This window comes from Epinephelus moara, chromosome 18 (assembly GCF_006386435.1).
Source record: "Epinephelus moara isolate mb chromosome 18, YSFRI_EMoa_1.0, whole genome shotgun sequence".
Lineage (NCBI taxonomy): Eukaryota > Metazoa > Chordata > Actinopteri > Perciformes > Serranidae > Epinephelus > Epinephelus moara.
This window is the reverse complement of record NC_065523.1, coordinates 21,768,372-21,790,396: the sequence shown is the minus strand read 5'-3', so window position 1 is coordinate 21,790,396 and position 22,025 is coordinate 21,768,372. Positions and strand designations below refer to the sequence as shown.

Sequence of the window (22,025 nt, the reverse complement as noted above, 5' to 3'; positions counted from 1 at the left end):
GTTTGGTGCAGGGAGAAACCGTAAAAACGAGAAGAAAAAAAACATGACACCCCCTTTCCTATTGGTGGTGTTTTTTGTGTGATTTTAGGTCCAATGTGTTAATACAGTATGTCAAAATGAATAAACAATAACTGTAAAGTTACACAGGTGAGGTTGTACTGAAAAAATGACACCAAACAAGGCAAGGTAAACAGTTTTTAAGGTGAAATTTAAAGGTGAAATCAAAAGTAGTCAAAAGGGGTAGGGGGTGTAATGATTTTAATGTGTTATGTGTCAAAATGTAATTCATTAATGTGTAAAAAAACAAATTTAAGGGTTATAGTAAAAGCTTATTAATTTAGGCTATTAAAACATGAATAAATGAATGTGTATAGAACATTTTTAATGTATTTTGAGGATACAGGTGTGTGTAACATGTGTACAATGGTAAAAATATGGGTCCCTCAAGAAAAAGGTTGGGAACCACTGATTTTGAATATATTTAATTATTAATTAATTTATTTCCATTCTTTGGTATTGTTGATATTCTTGGTTATGCAAAAATAAGCCATGGGCTTCAGCTTATTCTTTTTTGGTTATTGAGTGTAAGAAAATTTGTGTGGAGTAATCTTTGTTTCTCCAGATGTATGTAACCGGAATAAATATTATTCATTCATTTATGCTGGTTAGTTAGTGTGAACAGTTTATTGTTCATTGGCCAATTTTTCTTTTTTTTGGGGGGGGGGGGGGGGGGGGGTTTGATGAATTATCACTATTTTAAATTCAAATTTGGTTGTTTTTTTTTCTGATGGATATGTTTGTGGAGCATGATGAGTCCAAGGACCGTTAGGAAATTAAAAATCCATCAATAATTTTTACAGTTTCTGGCTGTAAATGATGAATGACACACCTTCAAAACTTACATAAATTCAAAATACAGCCATTTAAAGTGAATTCATGTTTCAGTAAACTGTTAACTGACCTTTTTCTACTACATAAATTATACAGCCACAAGACCCCCACACACTACCACACACTCCCTACGCCGACAAGGTCACATCCGGCTATTCAGGTGTGAAAATCCCCCTCTTCCCAAGAAGGAAGTAGCCCAGGGATAATTTATGCAATTGCTGTATTTCCGACAGCACCGGAAGGCAGCACGGGCAGAGTTCAGCCCGGACAATCCTGCTGGATGCAGTTTAGGCTACAGCACCCCCTTGAGGAATAGGGCCACCAAAACGAAACGATCTGGACTAGTTGTTTCTTTCCTTGTGTGTTGCACAATCGCCAAACACACCCTCAGTGCTCGGGATTTCCACAGATTTGTTCAACAAAGAAAAAACCTGTCTGCTGGAAAGTACAGTAGTGTCCGTGCTGCCCAGGGAAATAAAGATACATGCCTCCTCTGGGTTGGCTTTAAAGGGGAACTACGTCAGTTTTCAAAATTCATACATGTTTTTCCTATGGTCTAAAACAGTCCAAAAATGTTAGTAAACATGAACAACTCTCTCCCCACACATTTTCATGGACAACATTTCAAAACTATTCCATGACTTGACGCATCTTGAGACTCAAACTTTTGTTTGGTATGCTTTTTTTAATTTCTCCCAGCTATTTGGGATCAGTAGGACCCGAAAAGTATAAAATACTAAACATTGTCTACAATAATTAAGTCCCAGTGTCCTCAAACGTGACGATAATAAAGTCCCAATGTCTTCACACAAGTTCTTCCTAATTAACAGCGTCTGATCTTGTAACTGTTGCTAAAATTGGTCACATTTGTTGCCATATCAAACTACAAACATTATTAATCATAAATAAACAAGTTTCAACCATTAAGTGTGATCAGGTTTTGGACTTTGACCACTTTTGTCTCGTAATCAGCTGCAGACTGACTTGGCAAAGATGGCTGCCATCTTGTTTTTACATAGTGTATTGTGGTCTTACTGCTACTAGATGGCACATAAGTGTCCATGAATGAGGACTACACGTCCAAGAAAAGTAGAATAAAGTATAAGGTCCAGTAAACCCAAAATGTGATGTCCTCATATGAGGACACAGGGTCTCAGGAGATCGTCCACGGAGATTAGTGTAACAATTTCATTACACAAAAAGTACATGACTTTTCCAAAACGTTTAATTATGTTTGCTTATTCCATGACTTTTCCTGGCCTGGAAAATGTGATTGTGAAATTCCATGACTTTTCCAGGTTTTCCATGACCGTGGGAACCCTGTTAATGTCATAAGAAGTTTGAGACATACTTCTCTGGTGTCTAACTTTAAGAGAGAGTAGCTCATGTTTTCAAATACTGATTAAACTTCCCTAGGCCATTAAATAACATATTGGAATTCTTCTTTTAGGTGGTGTTCCCATTTAATAACTATTTAGATATTAACTCCTTGAGATCCCTTTCCCTCTGTCCACCAATTCAGTTTGGCCTTTTTGGCCGATTTTAACTATTGCACAGTGCTATCATAGTTTGAAAACACAACAAAATGAGTCTTGCATTTCTGATCATAGATTTGTGCATGCCAGATATTTTCAGTAAGATTTCAATAATGAAACAGTCTGTTCAAAAAGCCACATTTTTAATATCAAAATACAGTTTTACATCAATCAAATATTTACAGCCGTATTCACAAATGTGTTACAATGTCTTCATGTCCCCATCATCGCAGGTCCTTAACCTGAACCCCACAAACTCTTTAAACATTTGCAAAGTTCACATATCTGTCTGCAGTCCATTTTCAATACTCAATTGTTCCATGTTTGCTTTTTCTCATAAATAAATATGTTTTGAAATTACATAAAATATCATCCTAAATATACAGTTCTGATAGGCATTAGGCTACAACGCCTGCAGTCATTTATACAAAAAAAGCACTCAACTGTGGAACAAGAAAATTTGTCCCTTAAGGCCAGAGCCTGACACAGTATGGCACAACAAAGCGCCAGGCACAGAGAAGACTACAGAAACAAGTGCAGAGTGGCTTGAGGGGGGCAATGGGCGCAATGGAAAAAAAATGCACAAGCAAATGTGTTTACAAGTTTAGCAGGGCTCATCTCGTTTTCACAGATTCAATGTCACACCTTCAGAGAGGCCAGATGTTGCGCCCTTCCTGTTATGCTTTGTTCACACTACCAGCGACACAACAACAGACCACAATTGACTTTTAACGCTATAAGCTGAGACCCGACATCTGTTGTATGTTTTTGTTACTAGCTGTGTAGTTTAGCTGATGCTATGCTTCTGTGGACTGTGGTGCACACAGGGATGCAATGGGGCGGTAAAATGTGATGTTAAAATGGGGCTCAGATATTGACCAAAACATGGATACTTTTATGACTAAATTCAAACTTTGGATGACATTAAGTCAAAGTGCATTGTTGCAAGTTTTCGACACACTTAAGCCTGTGGCACCGAAACTACATAGAGAGCACTTGAGCAACACTTTCATTGCAAGTGCGATAATCTAGCTGGTCACGCTGACGCGTTTTCACTCCTGGTGTGAACACAGCATTGGTGTGACTGTTAAAACCACAGCAGCTTCAGGGGTCACCGCTTTTGATATGCATGTTCACTTTCTAAAAATATAGATCAAGTGGGGCATATTAAAAAAATCAGGCATTAGTGAAACCAAGGCAAACAAAAAAAACATTCATTATAAACATTATATTCCCTTTGTGCTCATGAAAAAATACAAAAAAAAAAAATCAATACCTCTGATAAGTCAGAGTCAGATTCTGAGTCCTTACTCCTCTTCTTCTTTCTGTCCAGTGAAAACAGGTAAAATCCAGTAGTAAATATAAAATTATACATCTCAAGCCAAGGTTGCTCAATCTTATAATTAGACTTCTCCACGAAGGGTAAAATACTCTCTTATGTGAGAAAAATAGATGTGAGGATGACAGAGTGTGTGATCAGTCCAGTGTGAGCCGGCAGGCTGAGTGGTACTCAGGCTTTCATACACTGTAGTTTGTGGTGGCAGAGAGATGCGGCTCATTCAGAGTGGTCAGACTATCCGTCCTGTGCTATCCACAGATGTGCTGCTAAGACAGTTTGGTCATAGGAAACTGCATGTCCCAGCCGTTGTGGGCTACGTTGTCACTGCGGGTGTCAAGTTTGGGGTTTTTAAGACTGTAACGGCGCATCTTGGTGTTCTTGTAGTAGATTGAGTAGATGAACAGGAAGACGATGGAGATGGCGACGACTGTGACGGCCACAAATCCGGCTATGAGGGGAAGGTAGTCCTCTGGAATGAAATCAAACAGGCAACATATTAATGTTTGAGAACTTCACAACAAACTGCTGTATAAATACATTTCCATCATGCGACACAACATATTGACTACATCTCTGTGAACTCTGATTTCTAAAATTCATTTTTATTTTTTACCACAGGAAGAATGAAGATGCACTTCACCATTGGGATGCACATGCACAAATAAAAATGATGAAAAGGATGCGGATTATCTGCTTATAATGTTATCATATGACCTGCACTTAGACAGGAGGATAAGGCTGTAATTGTACGATTACTGTGAAAACAGGAAGGCCCTCCTGATGAAAACATCTGACAACAGAAAACAAGTCATATAAAGAGAAGCTTAAAGGGAAACTCACATATTTTTGAACCTGGACCATATTTTTCCCATGTTTGTGTCTAAGTGACTAATGGAGAAAACTATTTTTGAAATTTGTCCAGTATTGAGAGAGACCGCTGCAGCTGCAGCAGATAAACAGGCTCGAATGTAATCTCTACAGGCAATTTCACACCTGTAATTTATGACTACTGAAAGTGCTTGCTTTGCCACTGACAGTATTTGACAACATCACGGAATTGACCCTACAGAGAAATAAGACACTTTTCCTTTCTTTTCACTGATCTGTTTGTCAGTGAAATCTCATTCTGAAATCTCGCAGACTTTTCCACACTGTTGAAATCAGCCAAATATTCAGCCATGACACTGAAAATCTTTTAGATAACACTAAGCTACACTTTGTATACTCTAACACAACACACTCTTCAGTCCACTCCTCTCTCCAACTCTCACTTACATTTCTACCCTTGTTTTTCCTGCAACAATCACCTCTCACAAGATTTCAGAACAACACTTCTCCTTGAGACTTGGTCACAATTGCCCTTTTTACACAGAGATCAGGCCGCTACAACGTCCCTTTGTAGGGGCCGTACACATGCCGCCTTTTTTGTGCCCTCAAATTCACTGTTTTCAATGTAGACGTGCGGCAAGCAACGCCAGGAATGAAGATCAGCTCTGCACTCAGGATTGCAGGTAAACAGACGATGATGAACCTAAGACGAAACCTGCCGCCGTGCTCTTGAAAGCTGGCTCAAAAAAGGCAGAAAAGTAGCGCCCTGCACCCTACCTCGCATTTTTCAGGCAATTTAAGACGCGGTATGTGTTTGGCCCCTTCAGCTTTTGGAACACAGCAGCACACACCTCGTGTCATGTGACAAGGACCAACCAATCACAGGCGACAGATACCATTCCCTTTTTCCGTAAATAATATGGAAAAGTTGCTCATTTTGGTGAAGGGCCACCAAAGCTTTTCATCTGTCCCACAGACGATAGGCCTACACACTTATTAACAGCGAATGAAAGAAGATCAGCTCTGCACTCAGAGGTAAATAGGCTCTGATACAGTGCTTGTTAAGGTTGCTTAGCAACCTCAGACAGCGCTCGTCATTTCCCAGGTGGTTAAAGACGCGGCATGTGTAGGGCCCCTTATGCCTTCTTTGTATTTTTACACAGAACCAAACAACAGTGGCATCTTTCCTCTCCATTTTGTTATTTTAGACAGCATGCCGGCATTGCGGGATCGAAGAAGGTGTGACGGGTACGACATGTAACACAACAGCATCGGCCTCTATCGTGACATATAACATTAGCATCAGCAGTCCTGTACAAACAATAACAATGGCAGAACATGCCAATAACAATCATTGACCTTCTCTGTTAAATGGCAGCTAATCTTGTCCTCTGCTCAGCAGATAGGGAGCTCCCGCACCTCACTGATTTTGGACTTTGCTGACATTTTCAGCCACTGTCTCTCTTCTTTGAGTTAGCTGCTAACTGCTAACAGCTACTTTTTAAATCTCCGGTGGCGGGTCGCACGTATAACATGTTGTCAAAACATCACATGCTGGCTTTTCAGTTTATACAGGAATCATTTCGGCACTGTAACAACCTCCGTTCTTGGCTCAGAGGTAAGAACTCTGTCTCCCGATTCCTGGATCGTACCTTTTATACTGAACAGCAAAGCGGAATAACGGCGTGATATTCCCGCCTTGAGTGTAAAAGGGGCTAATATCAAACAGAGCAGCGATAGGTGAGAAAAAGTTTAATTTCTCTGTCTTTCTTGTAATGTTGTCAGGCACTTTGAATAACAATGTGAGCAAAATTAAACACTGTTAATAGACCTACATTGACAGCACAGTTGTCCTAGGGATTGCATTGCAACCTGTTTTGTAGCTGTGGCTGGAGCAGTCCAATACTGGAGCATTTTTAAAAACTGTTGTCTCCATTAGTCACTTAGACCCAAAACCATGGGAAACCATGGTCCAGGTTGAAAAATACCAACGTTTTCCTTTAACATTTTCAACAACACTTACCGAAACCTCCGATCATTCCACCAGCCTTCTGCCTTTTTGTTTCTGTCTTTGTACGCAAACCGCTCAAAGAAATCTCACGGCGCCATTTTGAAATAAATCTATATGGCTGGATAGAATCCTCCTTGAAGCTGTATGTGTTTTGTTGTGCTACTTAAGGTTAAGTTCTACTTATAAAATGTCCAGAGCATGGTTATATCTTTGCAGATGCGAAGTAAAATATAGTTTTGAGCAACAAAAACCCATGAAAGTTCTCACATAGTCTGTATATAGGGAGGGAAAGTTGAGTTGATGTTACACATAAAATATTTGAACCCCCTGCCAGAGATTTGGTTTCACTACTTTACAGTGGAGTTCAGATTGAGTTGTTACCTTTTAAAATCACTTCGACCTCATGGTACATGGAATCGACTTCGTTAGTGGCGCAGCAGTTGTAGATGCCTGCTTCAGATACAATGAGTCTGTTTCCAGACACATGGGGCACTTTGTTGGGGCTGTAGAACCACTGGATCTTTGGAGGTGGGTGGCCGTCAGCTTCACAAACCAGCTCTTCAGGATAACCGCTGAACACTGGGATCGTCTTTGGAAGCTTCGTGGTATTAATTTTGGGCTTATCTGTTGAGAAATAACAGCCAATCCATCAGTGTGAGTATGCACTTTTACAATTCCTTAACGTCAGGAAAACAATCAGCTCTTGTGTTTTATTGTATTAAAAAATCGAAATGAGTGGAAGTATGCTATCGCCACATGCTATCGCTAGTGTTGTATTTGTGATAATACTGAGCAGCAAATGTAAGTATGATCTCACAGTAGACGGTGAAGTTGAGAGGACTGGACATCATGGTTGGAGGAGACTTCGATCCAAGATCCAATTTAGCCTCACATCTGAACTCTACTCCGGTGTGGTTTCTGTCCACAGTGACGTTGATAGTTGATGACACGTTCAGCGGGGATTGGATCACACTGATGTCACAGTTTGTGTCGTTCTCAGTCAGGCAGCCAGTCACTTGCACTGAGCCTGGTGGACGAAGGAGCATTTGGGGAAAAATAAAGTAAGAAACTTCAAATCGTAGATTAAGTTTAATTCACTCTGATGGACTCTTAAATAAACACTAGTAAGGGCCCTTGTTAAACCATCTATAACGCTTAGCCTAAAGTGCACGGCATAAGTGCATTTAGGGTGTGTCCAACTCCAATTATGCTCGTTAAATAACATTATCTGGGCGCAAAGTGAGGCGCAAGGGGCAAAGGGGTTATATTTGGTCACCCCTTATCAACCATAGGTGTGTTTTGGGTGTAACATGAATTCAACCAATCAGAATGTCATCTCGCATTCCCTTTAAAAACATGGTGCACTACTATTTACCTGACAGATTCTGCAAATTGGAGAAGCAATGCTGTGAGAGAAGCAATGTCACAGCAGCAATTATCCTGAGACACTTTAGCACCAAACTTAAAAATGAACTTGAAAGGAAAGGGAACTAGACTTTTAGCTTCTGAAATTATCAATAAAGTTACTATCTATGCCTCACTTTGTGTAACAAGCACACATTGTGAACCCAGCTATGTAGGCGCAGCTTACTATCTGAATAATGCACCTTTTAAATAGCAGGAAAATATTGTGATAATGACTTTAAACCAGGCTTTTGGTGGTCAAGTGGCGCCATCGCTTTCTGGTGCCTCAAAATAGCAATGCACCAACAATGTGCCTGACCACACCTCATTTTAAAAGAATACTTCACCCACAAAATGACCTTTTGTATATGAATCAGTCATGCTGTGTTACCTTGAATCTGTAAGGAAAACTTTGATTTTCTGGCAACACCTCCAGGGACACTGCAAACACTGATTTATTGATTGACTGGGCACCACGTTTAATATCAATATGTTTGCTTTTTTTTGATGTAGGCATGGGAGAAAATTAACGTTTTTTTCAGAAATACAAGGCAACACAGTGTTATAAAATTATGATCACGCTGTGTATGTACACTGTGTACCGGTCAGTAAGATACTGTTTCTGTTTTGTACTTAAACACCACAACGTTTGCAGATTCATCAGCTCTGTATCTGTAAGGGAGGCTCGGATTGGAGACAAGTCAAGGACAGGCCATTTTGGTTGGCCAGACAGGCAGGGTATTGTTCCAACAGAGAGACTGAAATGATTGTGACGTTATCTACAAGTGTGTACCTGATGGAGAACTAAAACATCGGAGCTTACCCGCCCACTTGTGCTGTATATTAGCTGATAGCAAATGCTCCTCCAGCGAGCCTTTTTCTCTGTAACCTCACCTTGTGTGTTGCACTGTGAAACGCTCCTTCTTGTTAAACTTTGATACTTCGGCTCCGATCTCTGTTGCTTTAAAAGTCATTACGAAGAAATTCTTTTGACACACAGCATGACTGATTAATACATATTACTACAAATGGTCGTTTTGTGGTTTGTTATGATCCTCCTCTCATACTCTAGATGGCTCTCTTGCTGGTTCTCTTTTGTTGTGTTGCAGGAGCTGAGAGGAGGGTCTATGGCTGATGGAGCCACACCTGGGCCCAGTGTGTGCTCCAGCACAAATACTCCCTCTGTCATTAGTTTCGCTTTCTCTCACGGGTCTGAGGAGAGCCCTGGGTTTTACACACACACACACACACACACACACACACACACACACACTACCAAGCACCAACATATGCACCCCGTTACTGATTACTGACTATACACATTGTGTTGTTTAATTTAACTTATATTTTTGTAAATAAATCATCATTATTGTCAGTCAGCTCGTTTGTCTCCCGTTTTTGTCCTAACTTTTTGGCTGTATCCTTTGAGATCTACTCGCCAATGGGCGCTCAGATGGGTGCGAGTACATTTGCTACTTACAAAACGTGGGTGCTGGCTGTGAAAATTTCATCTGCGCCGGTCTGAAACCAGCAATGACAGCTGTGCTGCGCTGTGGCACTTTGCGCTGGGTTTAAGATAAGGTCGTAAAACTTGTTACAGAGACAATGTGTGCAGTTGTCTCTATTTTAAATCAAAAAGAAGTGCATTTGTTGCCCTTATGTTGACAAGCACAGTCACACAAAACAAAAAGGGATTTCCTGAAGTTTAGAGTATCTTGAAATGAGTCACTAGCCCTTTTTAAATAGGAATTGTGCAAATTTGCAGGAAAGCCCAATCAGTCTTCTTTCAGCATTGGCAGTATTAAAAAAAAAATCGGGGAATGCAGCAAAATGCCGCCTACCTACTTTTGTTTATACAGAATGCGCCTTTTTCGGGGTAATGGGGGGCGTGAGCAAGTAACAAAATGTGTAGCTCAGCGTGTGACGTAAACAGTGACGTGGGAGGGAAGCCGCGGTTAGTCAGTCCTTCGGCGATTCTTGCATAAGTTGACCCGTCCTTCACCGTCCCCGTCACTTGATGGTTAATGGCCTCTTCGTTTGCGAGAGCAAGGAGGGCGCGCAATTCCTTGTCTCCCCAGTTGCTCATCTTTACAGTGTCTGTCAGGTTTGTGTTTCCCTCTTGCTACTAGCTGCTCATTCCTGCTATCAGCTGTTTCCTGTTTATCCACCGCCAGTGGGTCGCCAAAAAGGTTCCGCCAATATGTCTACCCTATCAGGTGGAAAATTGGGCACCTCGGATCAACTCGCCAATCCGGCTCTGTGTGTCTAAAAACGCTTGCAGCTTGCCGGCAAAACGGCCCAACATTCGCCTACAATCTGGCAGTGTAAAAGGGCCGAAACACTGATTTCTTTTTTTTAAACTGAAATGCTGCAGTCAGTCTTTTGGATGTCACATCATGTCTGTCACAAATTCATCATTTCCACAACCTTTCCTCACAGTACACTAATTATGAAAATACTCTTCTACTCATCATTCTGGTTGTTTTATGAACAAGAAAATAAAACATTGCAACATTAGGGGAACTAAATGTTGACTTCAAATGTTTGCACTTCATTTTAACTCATCTACAAAGTGCACTTCAGAGCTGTGCCGGATCTGCAGTCGTTACTTCGGTGCATACATGTTCCAAATTGTCTCCATGACGGTTTTTATGACTTGCTCTGAGCTACACTAGCATTGGTAGGTTCCCTGGGCCTCACATACAAGGTAAGACTTATATAGAGAAAGATCCCCCACCTTTGCTAAGTGGTCTGAAGGTTTCATTCCCTTTGTACCACTGTATGGTGAGGCTTCGTGCAGGAGCAACGTTGGTGATGTCACACTGCAGCTGGATCTCTTTCCCTTCCCTCACCGAGATCAAGTTATCCACAGGACGGATGGTGACACTGTCTGGCATTTCTAAGAAGACAAAAAAATCATCGGGATAGTTCCAACATCTTAGAGACGTTTCTAAAAGTGATGACAGGGCAAGTACAAAAGTTACAAATACATACTGTAGAGTGTGAAGTTTAGCTGTTTCTGGCATGATCCTGTTACATGAAACGTCACTACACAAACAGGCCTTGGGTCCCAGTCTGTATCGGCGTCAACGAACCAGGTTGTGCTGTTAGTCCTGGCGCCCTGCAGATCTTGCCAGTATATTTCTTTGACATATTGGGAGACGCTGGGTGTTGGCTCGCATGTTGCATTCTGGCCTCTGTCTTGGTATTGTACCACCATCCTGTCCGGGGATATTTCAATAGGGCACTCTGGCCTGGCACCTGTGGAATGTAGAGTTGGGGGGGAGAGATGTTATTCCACGTCCAAGTGTATACACACACATTATCTTAAGACAACATTTCCACATCCAGCGCTGTGATGAAATGCTGTGGACAAGCCTGTAATACAAAAGCAGTGTCTCATGGAGGAACAGGAAAAGGCTCAGGAAGGATATTCCCCTCCCTTAGGAAAGTCTGCACTTGCTGCCCAACATTCTTTGTCCTGGACTATACTGTGATATCAAAATCTCACATCAATGCACATTCCACCCAGCCCATATTATTATAACAGTTACCATATCTTAAAAGACACTATTTTATAAGAATACTATAACATACACAGGATGTGAAAGGAGGCTTTAAACATCAGATTAGATAGACAAAAGGTCACAGTGCTTACTAACAGTCACAAAGTATTTACACTGATTTTCCAGTTTGTCCCCATTCAAAGGATAATTACTAGTTTCCAACTAACTTTTCCAGACCTCAGAGTGTTGCTGTAAGTCAGTTCCTCATCACACACTACATAAATAGACTCACACAATCCCGTTTTTTGTTCCTTATAAGTCTATTAACAGTCAGTCATTTCAGCCTCGACACAAACTCAGCGCTCAACTTACTCGGTCCTATCCCGTTACAAAGCGACAGCAGCTCCACAGTCAAAATGACTGAAAGGAGACGAAGACAGTTTAAATCATCCATGGGTATAAAGTTTGTCCGGCGGCTGTCGACCCTCCTCTGTAACACCGGGCGCCTCAGAGCTTTCTGCAGCTTCCTCTCTGCCAGCGGCGGCTTGTTGACTTTTTGGGAGAAGGCTAAGCTAAGCTATGGCTGCAGCTCCAACATCACCGGAGAAGAAACTGAGAAACAGCCCTCCCCCCAGCACAGTGGACACACACACACACACACACACACACACACACACACACACACACACACACACACACACACACTGCAAGCCCTCACACCCACCGTGTCTATAAATGTAACCGTATCTGTGCCAGTTGCTAGTTAGACTTTGGTTGGCCAAACTTCAGAGCGCATACGGGTTAATACAAACTCTAAAAAAAAAAAAAACATAAATAATTATATGGTTACTGAGGCACACAGTCTTATAGTCACCGTATGTTTAAAAAAATATGGCTCTTAAACTAAAAGCAGTGACACTCAACATATGGCCCGCGGGCCAAATCTGGCCCACAATAGAGTGCTGGGTGGCCCGCCAACCATTTTCTAATACACAATGGCAATAAATTGATTCACACAGGGATTTTTTCTGTGTGTGTGTGTATACTTTGAATGTAAATTTTGAAAAAAAAAACCCACCCCAAAAGAGCTTGGGTATTAAAAAACAAATAAACAAAGTGGTCCAGGCTAATGCAGGATTTATACTTCTGTCGATTCGTACGGCGTAGGCTCTGCATCGACACAGAGAACACCATACCCTAAAACGCCTGACGTGTACCTTCCCAAAAATGTAACTACACATCACGGCAACGCAGACCTCCTGTTTATTATTGTAAGCTGAAACCATTTCCCTCAGTGGAAACGTAGCTTTTATTTACTTTAATTTCACAGCTAAGAAACAATAAATTGTGAAAACGATTAAGCCTCCACAAAAATAGCATTTTAAGTCTTGTGTGTAATTTAGGCTATCCGTCAGGGATTTATACTTCGGGATTTATCCAGGTTTCAAATCTCCACTCGTCACTAGGCTAATTTATACAATGTAAAATGCCATAGGCTTGTGCTAATAACGATAGCATCTTATATTTGTTTGGAAAACATGTTTAATATTAGACAGTAGTTTTGTCGGTGAACCTTGTGAGTTGTAATAGAGTCGAATTTTGTAACGTTACCTTTGTTAAATGTTGCTGTTGTCCCAGGCTTCATATGAGTAGAGGAAAAGATTGCCAGCCGCTAGGCTAATTTATAGAATGCAAAATGCTATAGGCTTGAGCTAATTACGTTAGCATGTTGTATTTGTGGGGAAAATGTGTCCAGCAACAGAAAAATGCTTTGTCTGTGAATGCTGCGAGTTATAGTGAAGCTGATTTGTGTACTTGTGTTTGAAATTGTCTCTATTAAGCCATGTTTAATGTGTGTTTAATGTGTGTTTTGAATCAACTAAACTTTACAGCACTTCACAGAAACCCTGCCACTGGCTAGTGTTTTGGAGGTGTAACTGCAGAGTCACACACACACACCATCGCACAAGTATAAATGCTCACAACGGCGTAGGCCATGCACGTAGGCTACGGCACAGGCTCCGAATTGAGCTGATGCACAAGTATAAATTCCGCTTAACCTGTGACTGGACTGAGTGAGGACAATAAATATAAAAAATGTGAGAACAACAGGCAATTCATTAATTATATACTGATATATATTATTAATGTTTGTTTATTAACTGGCCCCTGGCCTCCTGTCATTTTGCAAAAGTGGCCCCTAGGCAAAGCAAATTGAGTATCCCTGCTGTAATGTTGATATGTCAAAATACAGTGTCTGCATGTGCCAAAGAGTGCTTGCTCAGTATTCTGTTTAAGCTTGCAGTACTCAGTGGACGATTCAAGGAATTGATTTTTGGTTCCTGCTGTTCCTCTGTAAATAATGAAAAAATCTATCCGAAGTGCAGCACTGTTTCCCTTATTTGTCAATGTATTTTGAGTTTTTTTTTTTTTTTAACACATAGCATGCTGACTGGGCACCACAGCCCCTTCAGCACCAGGATAGACAACAGGTCATTCTTGCTTGTGAAAAGTAATGGAAATAGGATGATAAAAGCAGTTCCATTGTCCATTGACAGGAAGACAAGTGGTGCAGCTGATAATGGAGTACCTTCCCCTGGGGGGTCTGCGAGAGTACCGTCTGTCTGCTCAGCACATCTGTGAGGTGAGTATGGGTGGTTTTGTGCTTATCATCTTCATTGGATATATTGGCAGAAATGGAATATAATATAATATAATATAATATAATATAATATAATATAATAAGTATGTCTTCTTCAGTGTATAATCACCTGAAAATAAGAATCTTTGTGTTTTTGTTTTCTTAGAATGAGCCGTTTATATCTACATAAGAGAGAGTCTGCCATGTCTCCGCAGTAGCCCAGAATGGACAAACTAAACATGGCTCTAGATAGGGACATTCACGTTTTTGCATTGGCCACCTTAGTTAGCAGCCCCTCCATGATGAGCAGCATCGAAAGACACATAGATTTTTTTATGCGAAATTACTTTGTTCAGCGTTTTTACCGGTTTAAATCACCGAGTCTGTTTGTTTTGGAGATGAAAAGACTTTGCTATAATTCAGCTCCCGGTAAAAACGTCCTGAACTATGAACACTGAAGGAATCCTCAATAGAAGTTCATGCTTGGCACATGGGAGACGTCTCAGCTAGTTGCAATCTGCAATCCCCGCCACTAGATGCCACAAAATCCTATGAATCCTACACAGTGCTCTTTTAATCAATGCTTGCTACATGACTATATGACTATATTAGGAGTAAGGTCATATTTAAATATAAATAATAATGTCATGAGCAGGCTACCAATGAAAAACAAACTCTATAAATTATTGCATTAGCCCACTGATTACATTAAAGTGACAGATACATCATACTGAACCTACCTTTTACAGAGACTTTGACAGTTTTAGAGACATTTCCTATGTCATTCCAGGCGTGACATGTGTAGAGGCCCATGTTGTATACAGTAGCATTGTGGATGAGCAGACGGGACACTCCATCATCATTTTCCTCAATCACATTGGCGGTTCGGTAATAATTCCAGAAATATGTGGGCCGTGGGTTGCCCATAGAGGAGCACTTCAGCCACACAGTAGAACCAACGTTGACTTCAGAGTGTTCAAGCTCAACTATCTCCGATGGCGGGTCTAGAGGAAGCCATTGAAACAAAGTCAGAGAAAAAGCAGAAGACTTGTGCAAATAGATGCTTAGGTTTCCATCAAAATAACTTACATATAACATTAATGTCCACTGTGAAGTTTACACTCGACTGATTGTTGGAAGCTGTGATCACGTACTGCCCCGTGTCACGTCTTGTTAGTTTCTCTGGAAGATCCACCTCCTCGCCATCTTTAGACCAGGTGATCTCAGGTTTAGGATAGCCCTCCACAGTGCAGGTCAGGTTGTGAGAAGTGTATTCCAGTGCTGTGTAATTGCTTGGACACATCAATTCTGGTCCATCTGAAAATAAAACACTTGACAATTCATCAACTAGCCAGTGGTGGTAGTACTGTACTTAAGTATGACTTTGAGATCCTTGTAATTTACATGAATATTACATGAATATTTCTATTATTTGAAGCCAGAAAATTTACTTGTAATGGAGTTACTTATGTTGTAGTATTGATTTTTCTACTTAAAGGAGCCGTATGTATGAATTAGGGGGATTTAGTGGCATCTAGTGGTGAGAATTGCAGATTGCAACCAGCTGAAAATTTCTCCTAATTAGAATTCCTTCAGTGTTCATTGTTTGGTAGGGTTTTCCCAACAGCCGAATTACCCGCTGAGGTCTCTTTCATCCCAAAACAAACGGACCAGGTGATTGAAATTGGTGAAATCACTGGATAAAGCAGTTTCACATTACAAAGCAGTGTCTCTGAATAATCCACTCTTTGCAAGCAAATAGACCCAGTGATTTAAACTGTTAAAAACACTGAATAAAGACGTTTTACGTTAAAAGAATCTGTGTTTTTTCAACGCTGCTCATCATGGAGGGCCTGCTAACTACAGTGGCTGACACAAAAAAACAAATGGCCCTATCTAGAGCCAGTGTTTGGTTTGTGCGTTCTGGGCTATTGTAGAACAACATGGCAAAATCCATGGAAGATTACCCGCTCCGTATGTAGGTATAAACGGCTCATTCTAAAATAACAAAACACAACACTTCTTATTTTCTGGTGATTATAAACTAATGAAAACATAGTCGTACTTCTTCCACCTTACATCTACTGTAACACCCTAATAGCAGCTAGACCTAAGTTTGTTTGTGCGTTAAATTGCAAATATAAATACTACAAAAAAAAGACAATATTACAGAAGAATCCTTGCAATAGGACAACAATGAAAAGCAGAACCCAGAGAGCCTCTGTGTAGATGTGTGTGCAGGATGTTAGAAATAGGGCTGTTTGTGCTGATGACTGGATGTGACACTCACACAATATAAGAACCCAGAGCTCCTTTTTGACCTCTGTGGCACCATCAGCTGTAATGGTGTACAGGCTTGCATTCTTCCTGCTCAGAGGGACGCCTGGGTCTGTGGGCTGTCCATCTTTCAGCCATTGGACAATAGGGGTGGGATTTCCCGACACAGAACATCGCTCCTCCAACGTTTCTCCTTCCAGCAACTCCAGTTTGTCCAGTAAAAGACCAGGACACTGTACATCTGGTCCAACTAAACAGAAGCAAACACAGCAACCGATTATACTATTTTCTTTCAATTAATAGATGAAAAGATCTTTGTTTTAGTTGTGGCTTAGATGAGGGAACATTCCTATACTTTGCTTGGCAGTGCCCTAAACTTCAGGCATTTTGGCAGGAGGTATTCATGTTGTTGTCTTACCATTGAACCCACAGATTTGTTAACTGGGTAACTAACGCCAATCTTACAAATCTTTTAAAAAGCCATGCTAGAAGGCTCACAGGAATTTTGCTGGCCATTGCTAAAAAAATCTATTGTGTTAAAATGGAAATTAGATGCCTCCCTTCCAAGTGGAATTATTCATTCATTATCTGTAGCCGCTTATCCTATTCAGGGTCGCAGGGGGCTGAAGCCTATCCCGGCTGACACTGTATAAGGACCGTCTTTATCATATGATACTCAAGAATAAACGCAGGTGCTCTTGAAGAAAAGGGTCAGCACATGGGAAGAAAAAATCAACTTCAGGCACTCATGCGTGGAACAAGAACAGATGCATTTGAATTAAGTTAAAAAGCCTTTATGATCTTATACGCATAAGTGCCTGAAGTTAATTTTTTTCTTTCCTAAAAATGATTATAATTATAATTATTATAATTATGATTATTTTCTCAATTAATCGTTTTTATGAAGTGAAAAGTTTTCAAGTTTATCAACAGTCTAACACCCGAAGATACTTAGTGTACTCGGTAAGAAAAGAAAAAGTAGCACATCCTCACAATTTAAAGCTGAAGTTGTTAAATGTGTGGGTGGGACTCATATGAAATGGGAGCCGTGGGTCTTCCTCCAGAAAATTCTGAGCATCAAACACTTAATTTCCTGCATTCTGTTGATTTTTATGCACCAATTTGTGCCTTTTCTGCATCAATTTGTGTTGTAAATGTCTTTAATTTTGCCAAATAAAAGACTTCTGCTACTTTCACGTTTTAATTGGGGGGACGTGTCCCCTGTTGATCAGCTAACCACTTGACTGAATAATAATTGCAGCTCTACTGAAAATAGCATTATAAAAAGTATGTGCAAACTCCAAATAACAGAAAGTACCAGTTTTAATGACCTATACAGCCTAAATATGCCTTTAGGTACATTTCAGATTGGTGAGTACAGAGGATATACTTACAGTGAACTGTGATATTAAGCTCCTGAGAAGATACATTTAAATGGGGCCCTTCTGGTGACAGGTCCAAATGTGCCTCGCATCTGAACGTCACTCTGTCATCTTGTCTGGTCGGTGTAAAGCTGTAGACAGCTGACTGATCCACTGGTGTAACACGAGGATTGTCAAAAGTGTCTGTAAAGACTACTGCATCTCCTTTATACCACCATACAGTGAGATTTTGAACGGGTGCTACATTGTTGATGTCACACGTGAAGTTATATTTCTCCCCTTCATCCATCACACCACTTGGGCCACTGCTGGAGTTGATACTGATTGTTTCTGGGAATGCTGGAGAAAAAGTAGACGTTATCAGACACAGTCGTAGTTTCACTCTGATTCTGCGCGAAATAAGCAGGACTTACTGTAAAGTACAACTTTGGGGCTCTCGAGGCACTGTTTAAAATGACTCTCATTTGTGGGGTTGATGAAGCACAAGGGAGATGCGCCCCATTCTTTGAGATTCTCCACAGTCCAGACCACATGGTTGACCTTCTCAAGACTTTTGCCTCCTTCTGTAGCCTCCCAACCCATTCCTTGAAACAGGACCTCCGATGTGCTGCAGTTGATTGAGACCGAGTCGCCATATTTCACCACAACACTGGGGGGGCTCAACTCAATGGGACAGGAGGCGTGTACACCTACAGCATGGGAGAATATGACATGTCATATTTGCATAACTGCCACAAGAGAAACATTTCATTGCAATGTTTGCCTCACACTGCATGCTCACTGTTTGTCAAAGACTTGCAGAAGGTATATGAGGTGGAAAAAAATCTAAAATATATATTTGCATGTATGTTTGTACTTTGTCAGGTTATAAAAGGTTGTATCTCAGTTTGACGCAGGTTAGAGGTTGGTATAGTGTTGTTTCTACTTGGTTACTTAGAGGAGTATATAGTTAAAGTTGTTTCTTTAAAGGGACAGTTCACCCAAAAAACAAAAATACATATTTTTTCTTTCTCTTGGGACTATTTTTTTCTACCAAACTACACCTGCCAACTGTATCACTGTGCAGAGGGAAGCGAACATCTACTCATGGATGTAAGGCTCGTGCTCCCGACTTTGCGATGTGAACATTAATGGTGTCCTCTTTGGCTGAGCTGTAACATTTAGCTAGCTCAGTGGTGCTAGGTGCGCTAGCAGTAGATGCACTCTTCCTTCTGCACAGTGATACGGCTGATGGGTGTAGTTCAGGAGAAAGAAAATAGCTCCTACATGAAACTGCTCACAACAAGGTCTGTGGATCATCTTGAGTAACCTGGTCATGATTTCTGGAGAGACATTGCTGTTGCCGAGTGCCATCTAGTCCCAAAGACTAGGCAGTGCCTTAGCAGAGGTGTTCCACCAACAAGTCTGATACAGATTCTTTTGTACTGACGCAGCTGATTGACAATATTTTGCACTGTGCTCGGTATCTTTAAATTTGAACATAAATATACCTTGTTTTTTCTCAGAGGATTGTATTCTGTACAGGGTGGAAAACCCTCTGAAGCAGCATTTTACATGAAGGCTACTCACTGTTTAACTCCCTCATGAAGCCTGACACCTCTTTGCCTTCACAAGTGTATCGATATTAGGTATGCAAAGTCATTCAGTCGGCCGGATCGGACCCTTAAGTGGGTCACCCCTGATCTAGAGTGACGAATAGCACGACAGGTAAGATAGAAAATATATATTTTTGATTTTGGGGTGAACTGTCCCTTTATGCAAACTCAGTGCCACCACTGTTGTGTGTTGAGTCTGTTTCCTGATACTGATATTGTAAATAAATGCATTCATTGTAAGACAAAGGAAGACCGAGAGTGTTTTTCATTCACCAAAATAGAGGCTGACCTGAAAGTACTTTTTTTCCATCACTGTACTAAAATGGAAAAAAAAGTTGACAAATTCCAATTTAGTTAACTGGAGTTAAATTCAATTTAGCAATATTTTGTGAAACCCATCATCACTATAATACAGATTTTTCCTGATGTGTTGATGAGTTGAAGAGCACAGTAGCGGCAGTAGCTCAGTCCATAGGGACTTGGGTTGGGAACCGGAGGGTCGCCGGTTCGAGACCAAAATATGGAGCGTGGACTGGTGGCTGGAGAGGTGCCAGTTCACCTCCTGGGAGCGTGGACTGGTGGCTGGAGAGGTGCCAGTTCACCTCCTGGGCACTGCCGAGATGCCCTTGAGCACCGAACCCCCCAACCGCTCGGGGCGCCTCACCAAGGGCAGCCCCCTCACTCTGACATCTCTCCAATTTGTGCATGTATAGGTCCTGTTTGTGCATGTGTGTGTCTTTCGGACTTGTGTGTAATTGACAAGCAAGAATGAAAACATTGAATTTCCCCTCAGGGGATTAATAAAGGAAATAAACTTAAACTTAACTTAAACCCATCGTCTTCCAGCACATTCTGTTTCCCATTGAGAGGACACATCCAATAAAAAAAGAAAATGACTTTCACTTTTTATTTTAAGAAGCCAAAGCAGGTACGCACTTCCATGTCCTGCCATTGTTGCTGCCCCTAAATTGTCCCAATTAGCCACCAAAGCTTTTCACTTCCTTCCTACTATGCCACAAAAAAAACTACCCTCCCTATTAACAGAAGCAAACAACAGTCAAACATAGCTTTAACAATAGCATGGAAAGTACACAATGGCAAACTATTGACCGCTGCGACAGATCTGAAACTGAGAAAGATGCTGACTATGTACAGACTCAGTGACCACAGCCTGGCCATAGAGACCGGCAGACACAGGCAGAAGACAGGCTGTGTCAGCTCTGTTCCTCAGAGACAGGTGGAGACAGAGCAACATTTCCTGCTACAGCACATATGAAGACTCTCTGACCAGACTAAAATTGCTGCTTGGAGATAACCGTGTCAGCGCCATAGATGCAGCAGGATAATGTCAGTGCATGTCACAGCCTGAGAGACAACCAACACAACCACATATAGTTCATCTCATCACAGATCACACTCTGCCTTTTTATTTACTCCTTCACTTAATAAGTTTTCCTTTAAAATGTATGTCTATGCTTTTATAATAATACATTGTAGTCAATTGTTTTTGAATTTTCACTGTCTTAAATTGCGATTGTGCCTTGGCAACACATATGTAATGCCATGCCAATAAAGCTTATTGAATTGAAATTGAAAATTTGTGTATCAGATTGATATATTACATAATATAATAGCTAAGGTATAACATTTTTTATTTGGTTTATGCTTTCAGAGAGTCGCCATGGTGACATACTTACACAAAAATACCCCCGGCATGGAGGACGGCTCTAGCCAAGCTCTAACCATTGTGCCAATGCCAGTAAATTGGGCAACACTGTTACAGAAACAGTAATCTTGTGAGGAATAAATGACTGTTACTTAACACTATTAATTCGGGGTAATTAAGTTTTGTTCCCCCCTGATACCTGCTGGACTCAAAGGTTTTTAATGCTCTCTTCAGATTTATTGAGGGATTATGAACACGTGATTTTCTAACAGCCTTGGACATGTGAAACTTTGCTTGCTCTCGGTGCACAGTGAGTTGACTGTCCCTTTCTTTCCATATGATACTGCTCCCTTCTGGTTAAAACAAAGTTCTGCAGCCACATATGGCGTGTGACACTTTTACCTGCCGCTATTTTTTTGAATGAATGACGCCTGAGTACATTCAGTGTATCATTAAAACATGTCTTCTGTGGAGTGACAATATAAAAATGTAGACCCACAGCTGATGGCTTTATAATGTGTATCATGATACATAACAAAGCCTAAATAAAGAGCATCATTTCAGCAGAGAAAGTGAGAAGCACCTACCTGTCACACTGAGCAGGAACCCCACAAAGAGTCGAACAAATGATGTGCTCTCACTCATTGGATTTGTTTACTCATTAGATGTGAACAATGTCCCTTCTGTCGTTTATTACAGCTCTGCTCGGCTCCCCTTCTGAGACTGCACTGTTCAGACCCGTAGTAAAGCAATGGAGTACATTCAGAGGAGGAGGAGGGAGAGGGAAATTCTCTCTCTCTCTCAGCACACACACACACACACACACACTCACACACTTTGACTGTACAGTCGCTGGAGGTTTGTGTGTGTGGGTGATATTTCTGTTATTCATGTGTCATGCGTTGTTACTCAGCCTGGCAATTCTGCTGTTCTGATGGGGTTTTTTTTAA

General features: G+C 41.0%; 1 protein-coding gene across 1 annotated transcript; it reads right to left on the bottom strand.

Annotated features, from left to right (window-relative positions):
* Positions 1 to 2,554: 2,554 nt before the first annotated feature.
* LOC126405646 (hemicentin-2-like) lies at positions 2,555 to 21,821 on the bottom strand. The gene is made up of 11 exons (XM_050069460.1): positions 21,663 to 21,821; positions 18,228 to 18,503; positions 17,827 to 18,153; positions 16,446 to 16,682; positions 15,245 to 15,472; positions 14,896 to 15,159; positions 11,003 to 11,269; positions 10,746 to 10,907; positions 7,422 to 7,631; positions 6,986 to 7,228; positions 2,555 to 4,234 (listed from the first exon to the last, which is right to left on the bottom strand). Exons 1-11 carry the CDS (start codon positions 21,718 to 21,720, stop codon positions 4,032 to 4,034), a joined length of 2,475 nt encoding a protein of 824 aa, XP_049925417.1. The 5' UTR covers positions 21,721 to 21,821; the 3' UTR covers positions 2,555 to 4,031.
* Positions 21,822 to 22,025: the final 204 nt, after the last annotated feature.